The following is a 10,068-nucleotide window of genomic DNA, read 5'->3' on the forward strand; positions in this document are numbered from 1 at the left end:
AGGGTGACAGAGATGTGCCTGAGGCCTACAGCTGAGATAGGAAGTTTGTGAAGGCTGTGAGTACAGAATGCAGTGGCATCCATGACATATCCAGGAAGCCTATTTTGACTGATGGGAAAGGATGGTCCTTAGGCTGGGATTCCCTGTCAGAGTTCAGGAAATGATGGGGAGGAAATGAGGGGAGAAAAGAAAGTGGAAGGTTGGGTTTGGGCTCTAGGTTCAACATCCTCTAGGAGAAGTATTTCCAGTGTCAAACAGAGTCAATAGGAGGAGGCTGCCTTTCATGGGAAACTTGAAATCCCCTGGAGAGAGGAGAGGTGGGGGAGATGGCCTCAAGCAGTGACAAGTGCTTAAGTGTAGAGCTGCAGCAGCCACTGTATTGCAGTCTTGCAGCCACTTTGTCACAGTCGTATGGCCCTGGCGAACCTGGCTTCAGCTCCAGACTGTTGTCTGCCTACCCTTATCCAACTCAGCCCAAACTCAGAAGCTGTGGATTCTGGAATGGAGCAAGTCTTTTCCTTTAAGAAAGGGTCCTGAAGCCCACCCACAGTACCCAAGAAAATTGGCAGAGTGCTCAGCTAAACCAGACTTGAGGCCCCTGCCAAGTCTGACAGCCCTTCTGGAATCTCTCCCTGTGTTGCCACCTGGGGGCGCCCCCAGCTGGGTCTGAGGCTGCCACCAGCACTGCTGTTGTTGTTGTCATTAGTATAATTAATAAGCAAGCACTGATGGGGCCAAGTGGAGGAAGAGGCAGGCCCCTGCTGCTCAGGAGAATCCCTGATAAGATCCAGTGTGGCTATAGGAAACAGGAGGCTAAGTGGTTTGTCCTTCCTCCTTACCCAGCACTTCTGGAAGGGCCCTCTGGAGTAATCTCCAGGGGACAGGTAGAGGCAAGGGCAAGGGGAGGGAAACTCTTGGTAGGCTGCATTTGGAATCAGCTGTGTATCTTCCTGACAGGATGTCTTTGAGCACAGCCATCCCCCCGTGATTACTGTGGGGCAGGCCAAGCTCTGAGGCAATTATGAATTAATTTAACAGACATCTGTCTGTTTCTTTATGGAATGCCTATTGTGTGCAAGGTGGTCTACTAATAATAGCTAATGTTTTATTGGATTCTGTGAGGACGTAGCCAACTTCCACACCATGTCCTAGGGAATGGGGGATAGAAGCAGAGGAAGCAACTAGGAAGAATGACAGCCCTAAAAGATATAGGCCATTGGGCTTTGGCCTATGTAGAGTAGCAATGGGGATGTCAGATGAAACCTGAGGATTACCAAAAAGATCTTGGAAAACTCGAGACCCAAGGCTCAAGATCTTGGAGATAAAGGGGTGGGAACTGGCGCGCGAAAAAGGGAAATTTGGGTGAAAGCCTCAAGAAAGAAGCACGAAGGGGTGTTAGTCCAGTGGGGGAAGCCTTGAGTCACGATTTCGGGGCTCTGATGGTTGGGAATCTAGGGGACTGAGATGCTTTATGTCCTGAGAGGGGGGACGAGGTTCCAGCATCAGAGCCTGGACAAAAAATTGGGGTGCGGTAGAGGCTCGAGCGAGGTTTGACGGCAGGATCAGGAGTGCTAGGTTTGAAACGATGCTGGAGTGTGTTTAGGGAAAGGAGGGGCGTGGCTGGCTGCACCACCCGGGCACCAGCAGATCCTCGGGTCGGCACTGGGGAAGCTGGCCCGGGGTGCCGCCGCGGTAGGGGAGCCCCGCGGGCGGGCGCGGGCCGGGAAGGCGGCAGCAGGGTGGGCGCTCGGAGCGAGCCGCCCGAGGCTCCGCGGGGGGGCGGTACGAGCTCAGGCTTGCGGGCGGGCTGGTTGGGGAGGAGGCGGCGGCTCAGAGAACATGAATCAGCGGCGGCGGCGACGGCGGCGACGGCTGTGGAAGGAGCGCGGTGGCCCATCAGCGGCCCCGGGGACCCCGCGCTGCTGACGGCGGCCGCCGAGACTCGCTGCGCGCGCGGGTCTCGGAGGCGCGGGCCCCAGCGCCGCCCCCGGACCGGCCCCCGCCCCTCCCGCGGCCCTCCTCTCTCGTCCCTCCTCCTCCGTGCCTCCTCCCTCCTCTCTCCTCCCTTGTCGCTCGCGGGCCGGGCCCGGCATGGTGCGGCGTCGCCGCCGATGGCGCTGAGGCGGAGCATGGGGCGGCTGGGGCTCCCGCCGCTGCCGCTGCCGCCGCCGCCGCCGCCGCCGCCGCCGCTGCTGCTGCTGGCGAGTCTGGCCGCTCTGCTGCTCGCTGAGCCCGCGGCCGCAGGTAGGGGTTGGTCGGGAGGCGGCGGAACGCTGGGGGCTGCGGAGGGGCGCGGCCGGGTGGGCGCCGAGGAACCGCAGCCGAGCCGAGCGAGCCCCGGGCCTGGGCGGGCCGGAGAGTTGGGTGGGGGGACCGGAGCTGGAAGGCCGAGATTGGGGGCAACGCGGGGTGGGGGGGTCGGCTCTGCGCCGGGTCCGCTGCCGGCTCTCGGGCCGGGGCCCCACCCCCAACTTTCTCGCGTCCGGGGCTCTTCGGGTGGAAGGGAAAGGAGTGGGGCTGTGGGCTGAGCGGTCAGAGGGGGGTGTTCGGGACTGGATTTTCCCGCCTCGACGTACCTAGATGTTTACTCTCCGCTCCCCGTCCTGGAGACCCCAATTCTGCCCACCCTACACACGAAGGTCCCACTCTGAAACCACTGGAGCTGGACTGAACAGCCAGGAGGCACACCTGCACCATTGAGGGTACAGGGGCTGTGAGGGTGCCCGGTCACAGAAAACATCTGTACATACTCTAGGTCCTGTACCCACTCAAAGCTTCCTGAAGCGGGGATTGTTGGAGAGGATAGGTTGGAGGAAGGTTGCTGGTCTTTGTAGGGGTTAGCCTCCTGTTCCCACATGGCCACTGAAGCATTTGCCGGTTGTGGGAGTGCTCCTCACAGCACTCTGCATCTCCAAGTTCACACTACACCCCTCTGGGACTGTTGGGTGTGTATGGGGTGTGAGGTTATCCCTCCTTGCCCTGTGACTGGCCCTGTGACACAGGCTAAAGTAGCAGCCATGGAGCTGGCACCTTGTTTTGAGACAGCACTCCCTGGTATATCAGATTCTCAGAGAAGGGAAGGGAAAGAGTGACAAGTATTTACAAGCTGAAAGGGTATATCTCAGAATTAGGGAGCCAAGGAATTTGCCTAGAGTTGCGCAGCAAAGGGTAGGAAGAAGCAGGACTGGATTCAGCTATGTGGATAGTTCACCTGCCCCTCTCTGCTTAAAAACATACCAGAAGACCAGGAGGGGTGTGTGTGTGTGTGTGTGTGTGTGTGTGTGTGTGTGTGTTCGCGTGCACGCGCTTGTGTGTGTGGATGCCTGCAGAAGGTAGTGCTCCACAGGGTGGCTCCTGTTGGTGTGACAGTAGCTCAGGGGTCTTGGACTCCCTGTTCAGGGCCCCTCCCCTGCCTTCTACCTCCTACCTCTCTAGCACCCGCCCCTGCACACATTCAGGTATTAATAGAGCGGGTGGCTGCCAGGAAGGCTGCCATGTGTTTGATCTGACGTGGTTCTGTAGCCATATGTTCTCCACTTCAGAGGAGCACCCCCTCCTTCTCTTCCTCAGCCTCCTTTCATTTGCCAAGGTGGGATGCGGGTTGAGGTAGGGGGTTGCCAACAGCAGTGTGAGTTCTGGCCTGAGACCTTGGGCAGGGAGCTGGCCGCCTGTTGGCACTAGATGGGTGCAGCAGTCATTCCCAGGGCAGTACCCTGCCCCAGGTGTATAAGAATGCCCCACCTTTTCAGCCTGGCTTGTCTTCCTTCTGTTGGTTGGGCTTGAACATTAACATTGCCCAGTAGCGAAGTATGCAGAAGAGGTAACTATCTTAGAGCTGGGGGGAACTTGACAGTGGCAGAAATGGTGCCTGGAGAGCTTGTCACATTCCTCTCCCCAGACAAGGCCCAGGCCACCTTCCATCCCACCCTGTCCAACATCTACTTTCTTGACCATTAGCTGAGAATGAGCCCCCCGACCCAGAAATTACGTTCTGGAAGAGAATAGGTGATATTTCCAGAGACAGGGGCCCTCTCAAGCATACTGACACCTTCTCCTTCCCACCTCTCAGGCCTGAAGCTCATGGGAGCCCCGGTGAAGCTGACAGTATCTCAGGGGCAGCCGGTGAAGCTCAACTGCAGTGTGGAGGGAATGGAGGAGCCTGAGATACAGTGGGTGAAGGACGGGGCTGTGGTCCAGAGTGTGGATCAGGTGTACATCCCAGTCAGTGAGCAGCACTGGATTGGCTTCCTCAGGTGCAGGACTGTGGGGGAAGGTGTGGCATGCCAGCCTGGGGGCAGGTTATGCTTTATGGGGGGGGCTTGGGAACTGGGGCAATGCTGCTGTCCAGAGGTCTGGGTTTTTTTTTTTTTTTTTTTTTCTCGGCATTGTTTGGAAACATCCAGAAGTGGGGGCAGGCTGAACCCACTGAGTCTGCTCAGCACAGCTTCCCCTCTTGACCCTGGGAGGCGAGCCTGGTGTCCTGTTTCCACAGCCTGAAGTCAGTGGAGCGCTCTGATGCAGGCCGGTACTGGTGCCAGGTGGAGGATGGGGGAGAAACCGAGACCTCCCAGCCAGTGTGGCTCACGGTAGAAGGTGAGGAGGCAGGGACACAGGTGGGCATGTTGGCCTGGAGCAGGTGCTGTCTGCTAGTGACCACACCTCTGCAGAAGAAAGCTTGGTGGAAGCTGGGCTGCCCAACTCCCTCTGGGGCCTGACTGACCAGGCTCCAGGCCTTCCCCAGACATTGGAACACCATACCCATTGGAATCTGGGTATTTCAGAGCCAAGGGGGCAACTAGGACTTACAACCTATGGGGTGCAGTCAGTTTCAGTTGTCTGAGCAACAAGCCTCAACCACCCATTTGGGGCTGGACCCTGTTTTGCCAAGTGGCCAGGCCAGGAGGGATGGGGGAGGGGAGGAAGGATCTGCAGCTGCGGGAGCTCAGAGCTGTTCAGCCCAGGAAAACAAAGTGACTAAGAAAGTAACAAAGGGCCCTGAACGGGATCTGGGGCCTGCCAGCAGAACTCTGCTAAAGCTTCCGCCCACTCCCCCTCCCTTTCTGGCCCTCCCCCACTCCCCACCCTCTGCCTCCTCCCTTGCTCTGAGAAGGGCTGTCAGAGCAGGTCTGGGAAGAGAGAAGCTACCATGCCCAAGAGGACAGCATAAAGTATATTCCTAAGGTGCCCAAAGAAGAGAAGCTCCCTCTCCAGCTAGGTGGCCTGTTCTGCAGTTGACCCAATCATGAGGGCCTGTGGGACCTTCTGCATAGAGGGCTACAAATGGTAGCAAACTTGTGGTTTGGGGTGGTTGGAAACTGAGAGGTGGCAAGGCTCATTCCCCACCCCCCCCTTTCTCCTTAGGTGTGCCATTTTTCACTGTGGAGCCAAAAGATCTGGCAGTGCCACCCAATGCCCCTTTCCAGCTGTCTTGTGAGGCCGTGGGTCCCCCTGAACCTGTTACCATTGTCTGGTGGAGAGGAGGCACAAAGGTTGGGGGACCTGCTCCCTCTCCTTCTGTTTTAAATGTAACAGGTGAGCAGCATCAGGAGGGGCTTTGAGCAGGGGTGGTGAGGCTGGCAGATTTCAAATCTGTGTAAATCACCAGGTATGGTATTGTGAATGTTCAGAAAACACCCCGGTGCCTGGGTACCTGACCTGCACCATTACTAAGCTCATTGAGTCAGGTGTGCTAGGCTGGCAGATAGGCCGATTAGTGGTGATCCTGCTGGGTGTGTTTGGAGGGTGCTGGAGCCTCTCCCTGTCTTTCACAGTAGTCCAGGCCATGCACAGCTGGCCCTGGGAGATGGAATCGTGTGGAACCAGGGGCACCCATTCCCCCCACCCCTCCCAAGGGAAGGAGCCAGGAACCAGCCCACGCAGAACTAGGAGGAGTGTCTGGCAGACTTGCCTAGAAGACAAGAGTCTGGGGCTGCAGAGTGGGGAATGGCAGGGAGAAGGAAAGGTGGGGGGTGGCAGCACAAAGATACAGGAGCCGCCTCTCCTAATGGCCCTTTCCAGAAATTTCTAGACATTTTCTCAAATAACTATATTTATCCATACCTCCACACAGATACACCCAAAGCAGTAATGCACACCCACCTGGACCCCAAGATCCTCACACACATACTGAGGCTCGTGAGGTTCACTTATCTGTGAAATAAAGCTAAAGTTCCTGGTCGAGGCTTGAACTGACCAAAAAAGTTGAGAATCTGAGCTTGGTCTCACACACTGGAAGGTGGGAGGGACAGGTTCTGTTGTGCCAAGTGCCCTAGCAATATGAATCTTGAGAAGAGGTGGGCTGCGGGACCTGATGAGGAGGTGCTGGGCTGGAGCAGATTAGAGGGAAGTTTGGGTTCAGTTTTCTCCAGATGTACGTGGTTGGGACCTCAGACAGCCAGCCTGATAATAAGCACTCACTGAACTCCTACTCCACACATCACACTGTGCTAGGCACCACGGGGGATCTAGGGAATACAAAAGAAATAGAAGCCATCAGTCCAGCCCCCAAGGAATTAGTGTAATTGGGGAGACAAGACACATGCATAAAGAACTGAGAACTATTGCAAGGCAAAGAATCTGCAAATGTAACAACGATAAGGCATAGAGCAAATAAAGAAGGGCTCTGGAATGTGCAATAAAGGAGTGAACAGAAAAGGGAGGGAGCTTTGTGCTATCTTCAGGAGGTGGGATTGAGGTAGGGGGGAGTAGTAGAACATTCCTCAAGTGTTCACTGTGCCATGCAATTTATGTGTGTTACGTCATTTGGTTCTCACAATTCTCCCATTTGGGAGATGAGAAGACAGAGCCCCAGCATTGGGGTTTATATCCAGGCGCATTAGACTCCAAAGTCCCTGTTGTTTCCAACATATCCCATTGTTTAGCCCTTCCCTCCGGCTTGAGGGACTTCTAGGATACTCAGATCCAGAGCCTACATATCCCCCTTCCCTGGTGGTCCCAGAATAAATGCAAGTTGCTGCTTGGGGGACGCTGACTGAGGTTTTCTGGCCTCAGGGGTGACCCAGAGCACAGTGTTCTCCTGTGAAGCTCACAACCTTAAAGGCCTGGCCTCTTCTCGCCCAGCCACTGTTCGCCTTCAAGGTAGGAAGACTGACAGGAGGACTGGTGGGGGGGAGGGAGGGAGGGAGGGAAGGAGAGTGGGCGAGTCAGGGGCGTTCTCAGCCAGCTGATGAAGTTAGTCATTTGGTGTTCTAGCTTCCCGCAGCCCTGCTGGGATCTGAGGGATGAGGGGTTAATTGGCAGAGCTCCATCCCTAGTGAGGGCACCTGAGACCCTGCCGTGGCTGAGATGAGAATAGAAACCTGACGTCACAGCAGATTTCCCATCACGAAGCAGAGTCCTTGCGAGGGAGGGAGAGGGAGCGAGCAGGAGATGGTCAAGGCTCATGCCCAACCTTGCTTCTGCCAGCCCCTGTGGAGGGAATGGGGCTGGGGAAAACAGCCTAGCAGGTTGATAGAGGAGATCCAAAGGGCTGGTATGCACAAAGGGAGGGAAAAGGGAGGGAGAGATCCAGTGTGTGGAGGAATGGCTTATGGCTGCAGGGACAGCTTCTCATTTGTATCTCTCAAGGCCGAGGCGCTGTCACCACATGCACCCACTGTCTTACCCTATTCCTTGGTCAGACAGGGCCCCTGATTCATAGAGAGGCGACCTCTCTCTCCAGCCAACGCACCCTCCTGGGTATGAGCAGCTATCCCTTACTGGTTGCTTGGCTTGTATATTACTATGGTCCTGGGAGTGCTGAGTAGCCATCGTTAGGTTGGGGGAAACTCTAGACCTTAGGGAGGGACTCAAGGCTTGACTCCCATGCCTTCTGCTTCCTCATATCCTTGCTGGGCACTGAACTCCAGGGCACTGACTCTCACTCCCTGTCCACAGCACTGCCCGCAGCCCCCTTCAACATCACAGTGACAAAGCTCTCCAGCAGCAATGCTAGTGTGGCCTGGACACCAGGTGCTGATGGCCTAGCCCTGCTCCAGTCGTGTACGGTCCAGGTAGGCTGAGAGGGAGGACAGACTCTCCTGGCCATGTTTGTTCTGTGGCTGCCTTGGTGGCACTTTGTTCGCAGTGGTATCACTTTTACCTACACTTGCCCATAGGACTTGGTTTCTGGCCCTGTTCAGGTGTTGCTGTCTTACCAGGAACAACTCAACCCACTGTCCCTTATTATAGGGTACTCTGGCAACCAAGTGACTTGGCAAGTTGGCTCTAACCTGTACATTCTTCAGGCTGGAAAGCAGATCACTAGAGCAGATTTGGGATGCCTGGAAGGATTTTTCTTATGTCGGCAAAACCCAAACCTTTGATTTAGCTGATACCTGTACCCTTATGCCCCACCCCCTGACTCATGCCAAAGAGAACAAGGGGATCCGAGGGGTTCTAAACACCAGAGAGTGGAAAATCTGGGTAAGGTAATAACAAAAACAAGAAGCAATGCATGAAGCCTTATTTTCATCTGTTTACTCAAAGGTATTTAATGAACACTTTGAAACTGTTCTAGGCAGTCCCCCGCCCCTGGCAGGAGAGGTCCCTGCTCCTCTGGTCTATACCATTTAGAGGATGCCACTGTGGCCTTTCTTTGGCTGTACCCCTTGCCCCTGGGCAAGGAGTCTGTAGAGCCAAGGGGATATGCCTATCTAGATCATGAGGACACCCCCTTCCCTTTCCCCAACTGCCACACTACACCATATTTTAGATACTAGGGATGTCTTGCCTTATGGTCCCCAGTCTGCTTCCAGGGCCTGGCTCATCTTTGGTTTGTGCACCTCTAAGTCCAAAGGGCAGCCATTGTGGGGGATGGGTATGCAGGCAACATTGTCCACACCCAGGCATCTGATGTTCCTCTCGGTACAGACCCTTGGCTCGGAGGCTTCGTCTTCTTGTGCCACCACATTCTGGCTTGGGAATTAAAGGAATCAGAGGTTTATAAATGCAAACCTGACCTTCCAGGTTGTTTGGAAGCTTTATTTGTCAATATACGAAGACGGAATATTTTATTTAATAATTTGTTAGCTGATTTATAACATTTAAATATTTAGCCCCATGGTACATGGGTCTCCATTTGTACTCTTGCCCTGGGCCCCCAAAATGTAAGGTGAAGTCTTGGTTCATGGTGCCCCTAGGCTCTCAGTTACTCTGCCCTTGAGAAACTGAGACTTTGCACTGTTACAATACATGATAACTCTTATAACCGAATTATGAACTGAGCATAAAAGGGCATGAGTTTTCTGGAGTAGATGAGAAAGTCTTTGATAGAAAAAGTGGTATTTGCACTCAATCTTAAAAGATGAGTTGGACTTTCCTATGAAGAGCAAGCAAGATCATTCCAAGCAAAGGAACAGCATTTGCAAATGCATGGAGATGTGGAACCTGGTGTGTTGGAGTGGTGGGCGGTGGGAGGGGGTGGGTTGCAAGTGTTTGCTGATAGGCTTGGAGGAGTCATTAACTCAAGATCCCCCACCCCCCATGCCTATGCCACAATCTCATTTTCTATCTCCGTTCTCTCCCTCATTACTTTGCTGCTTTTCTGTAGGTGACACAGGCACCAGGAGACTGGGAAGTCCTGGCTGTTGTGGTCCCTGTGCCACCTTTTACCTGCCTGCTCCGGGACCTGGCACCTGCCACCAACTACAGTCTCAGGGTGCGCTGTGCCAACGCCTTGGGGCCTTCTCCATATGCTGACTGGGTGCCCTTCCGGACAAAGGGTCTAGGTAAGGGACTTAGCAAAGTGGCTGGGCAGGGCTCCAGTGGGGAAGAGGTGATGTTGGCTCCAGTTCTGAATGAGGTTGCTTGAGAGAGAAGCTACCTGAAAAAGAGATTCCTGCCTCATTCAGCAAACACTGAGTGTCTGCTGCATGCCTATGAACTAGATAAATCCAGCTCCCTTCCCATGCAGCTTTAGTTCTAGGGGGGTGGAACAGACAAGCAGATTAGAAAAGATCAGATAATACCAGAAAAGATTGATGAAGAGTGCCCCAGGGTGGTCCAGGCATACCCCCGTAAAGAGACTGAGGTTTGAATGATAAGGAAGGAGCCACACGGGGGGGGGGG

General features: G+C 54.8%; 1 protein-coding gene across 1 annotated transcript in view; it reads left to right on the top strand.

Annotated features, from left to right (window-relative positions):
• Positions 1-2,050: 2,050 nt before the first annotated feature.
• The window catches only part of TYRO3 (TYRO3 protein tyrosine kinase), a 17,026-nt gene continuing 9,008 nt past the window's right edge, over positions 2,051-10,068 (top strand). The window contains exons 1-7 of the mRNA XM_049613404.1: positions 2,051-2,244; positions 4,070-4,253; positions 4,493-4,593; positions 5,362-5,532; positions 7,012-7,098; positions 7,897-8,012; positions 9,551-9,728. Of these exons, the coding sequence (XP_049469361.1) occupies positions 2,112-2,244; positions 4,070-4,253; positions 4,493-4,593; positions 5,362-5,532; positions 7,012-7,098; positions 7,897-8,012; positions 9,551-9,728 (970 nt within the window). The 5' untranslated portion in view covers positions 2,051-2,111. The remainder of the gene's footprint in view (positions 2,245-4,069; positions 4,254-4,492; positions 4,594-5,361; positions 5,533-7,011; positions 7,099-7,896; positions 8,013-9,550; positions 9,729-10,068) is intronic.

Source organism: Panthera uncia, assembly GCF_023721935.1.
Source record: "Panthera uncia isolate 11264 chromosome B3 unlocalized genomic scaffold, Puncia_PCG_1.0 HiC_scaffold_1, whole genome shotgun sequence".
Taxonomy (NCBI): domain Eukaryota; kingdom Metazoa; phylum Chordata; class Mammalia; order Carnivora; family Felidae; genus Panthera; species Panthera uncia.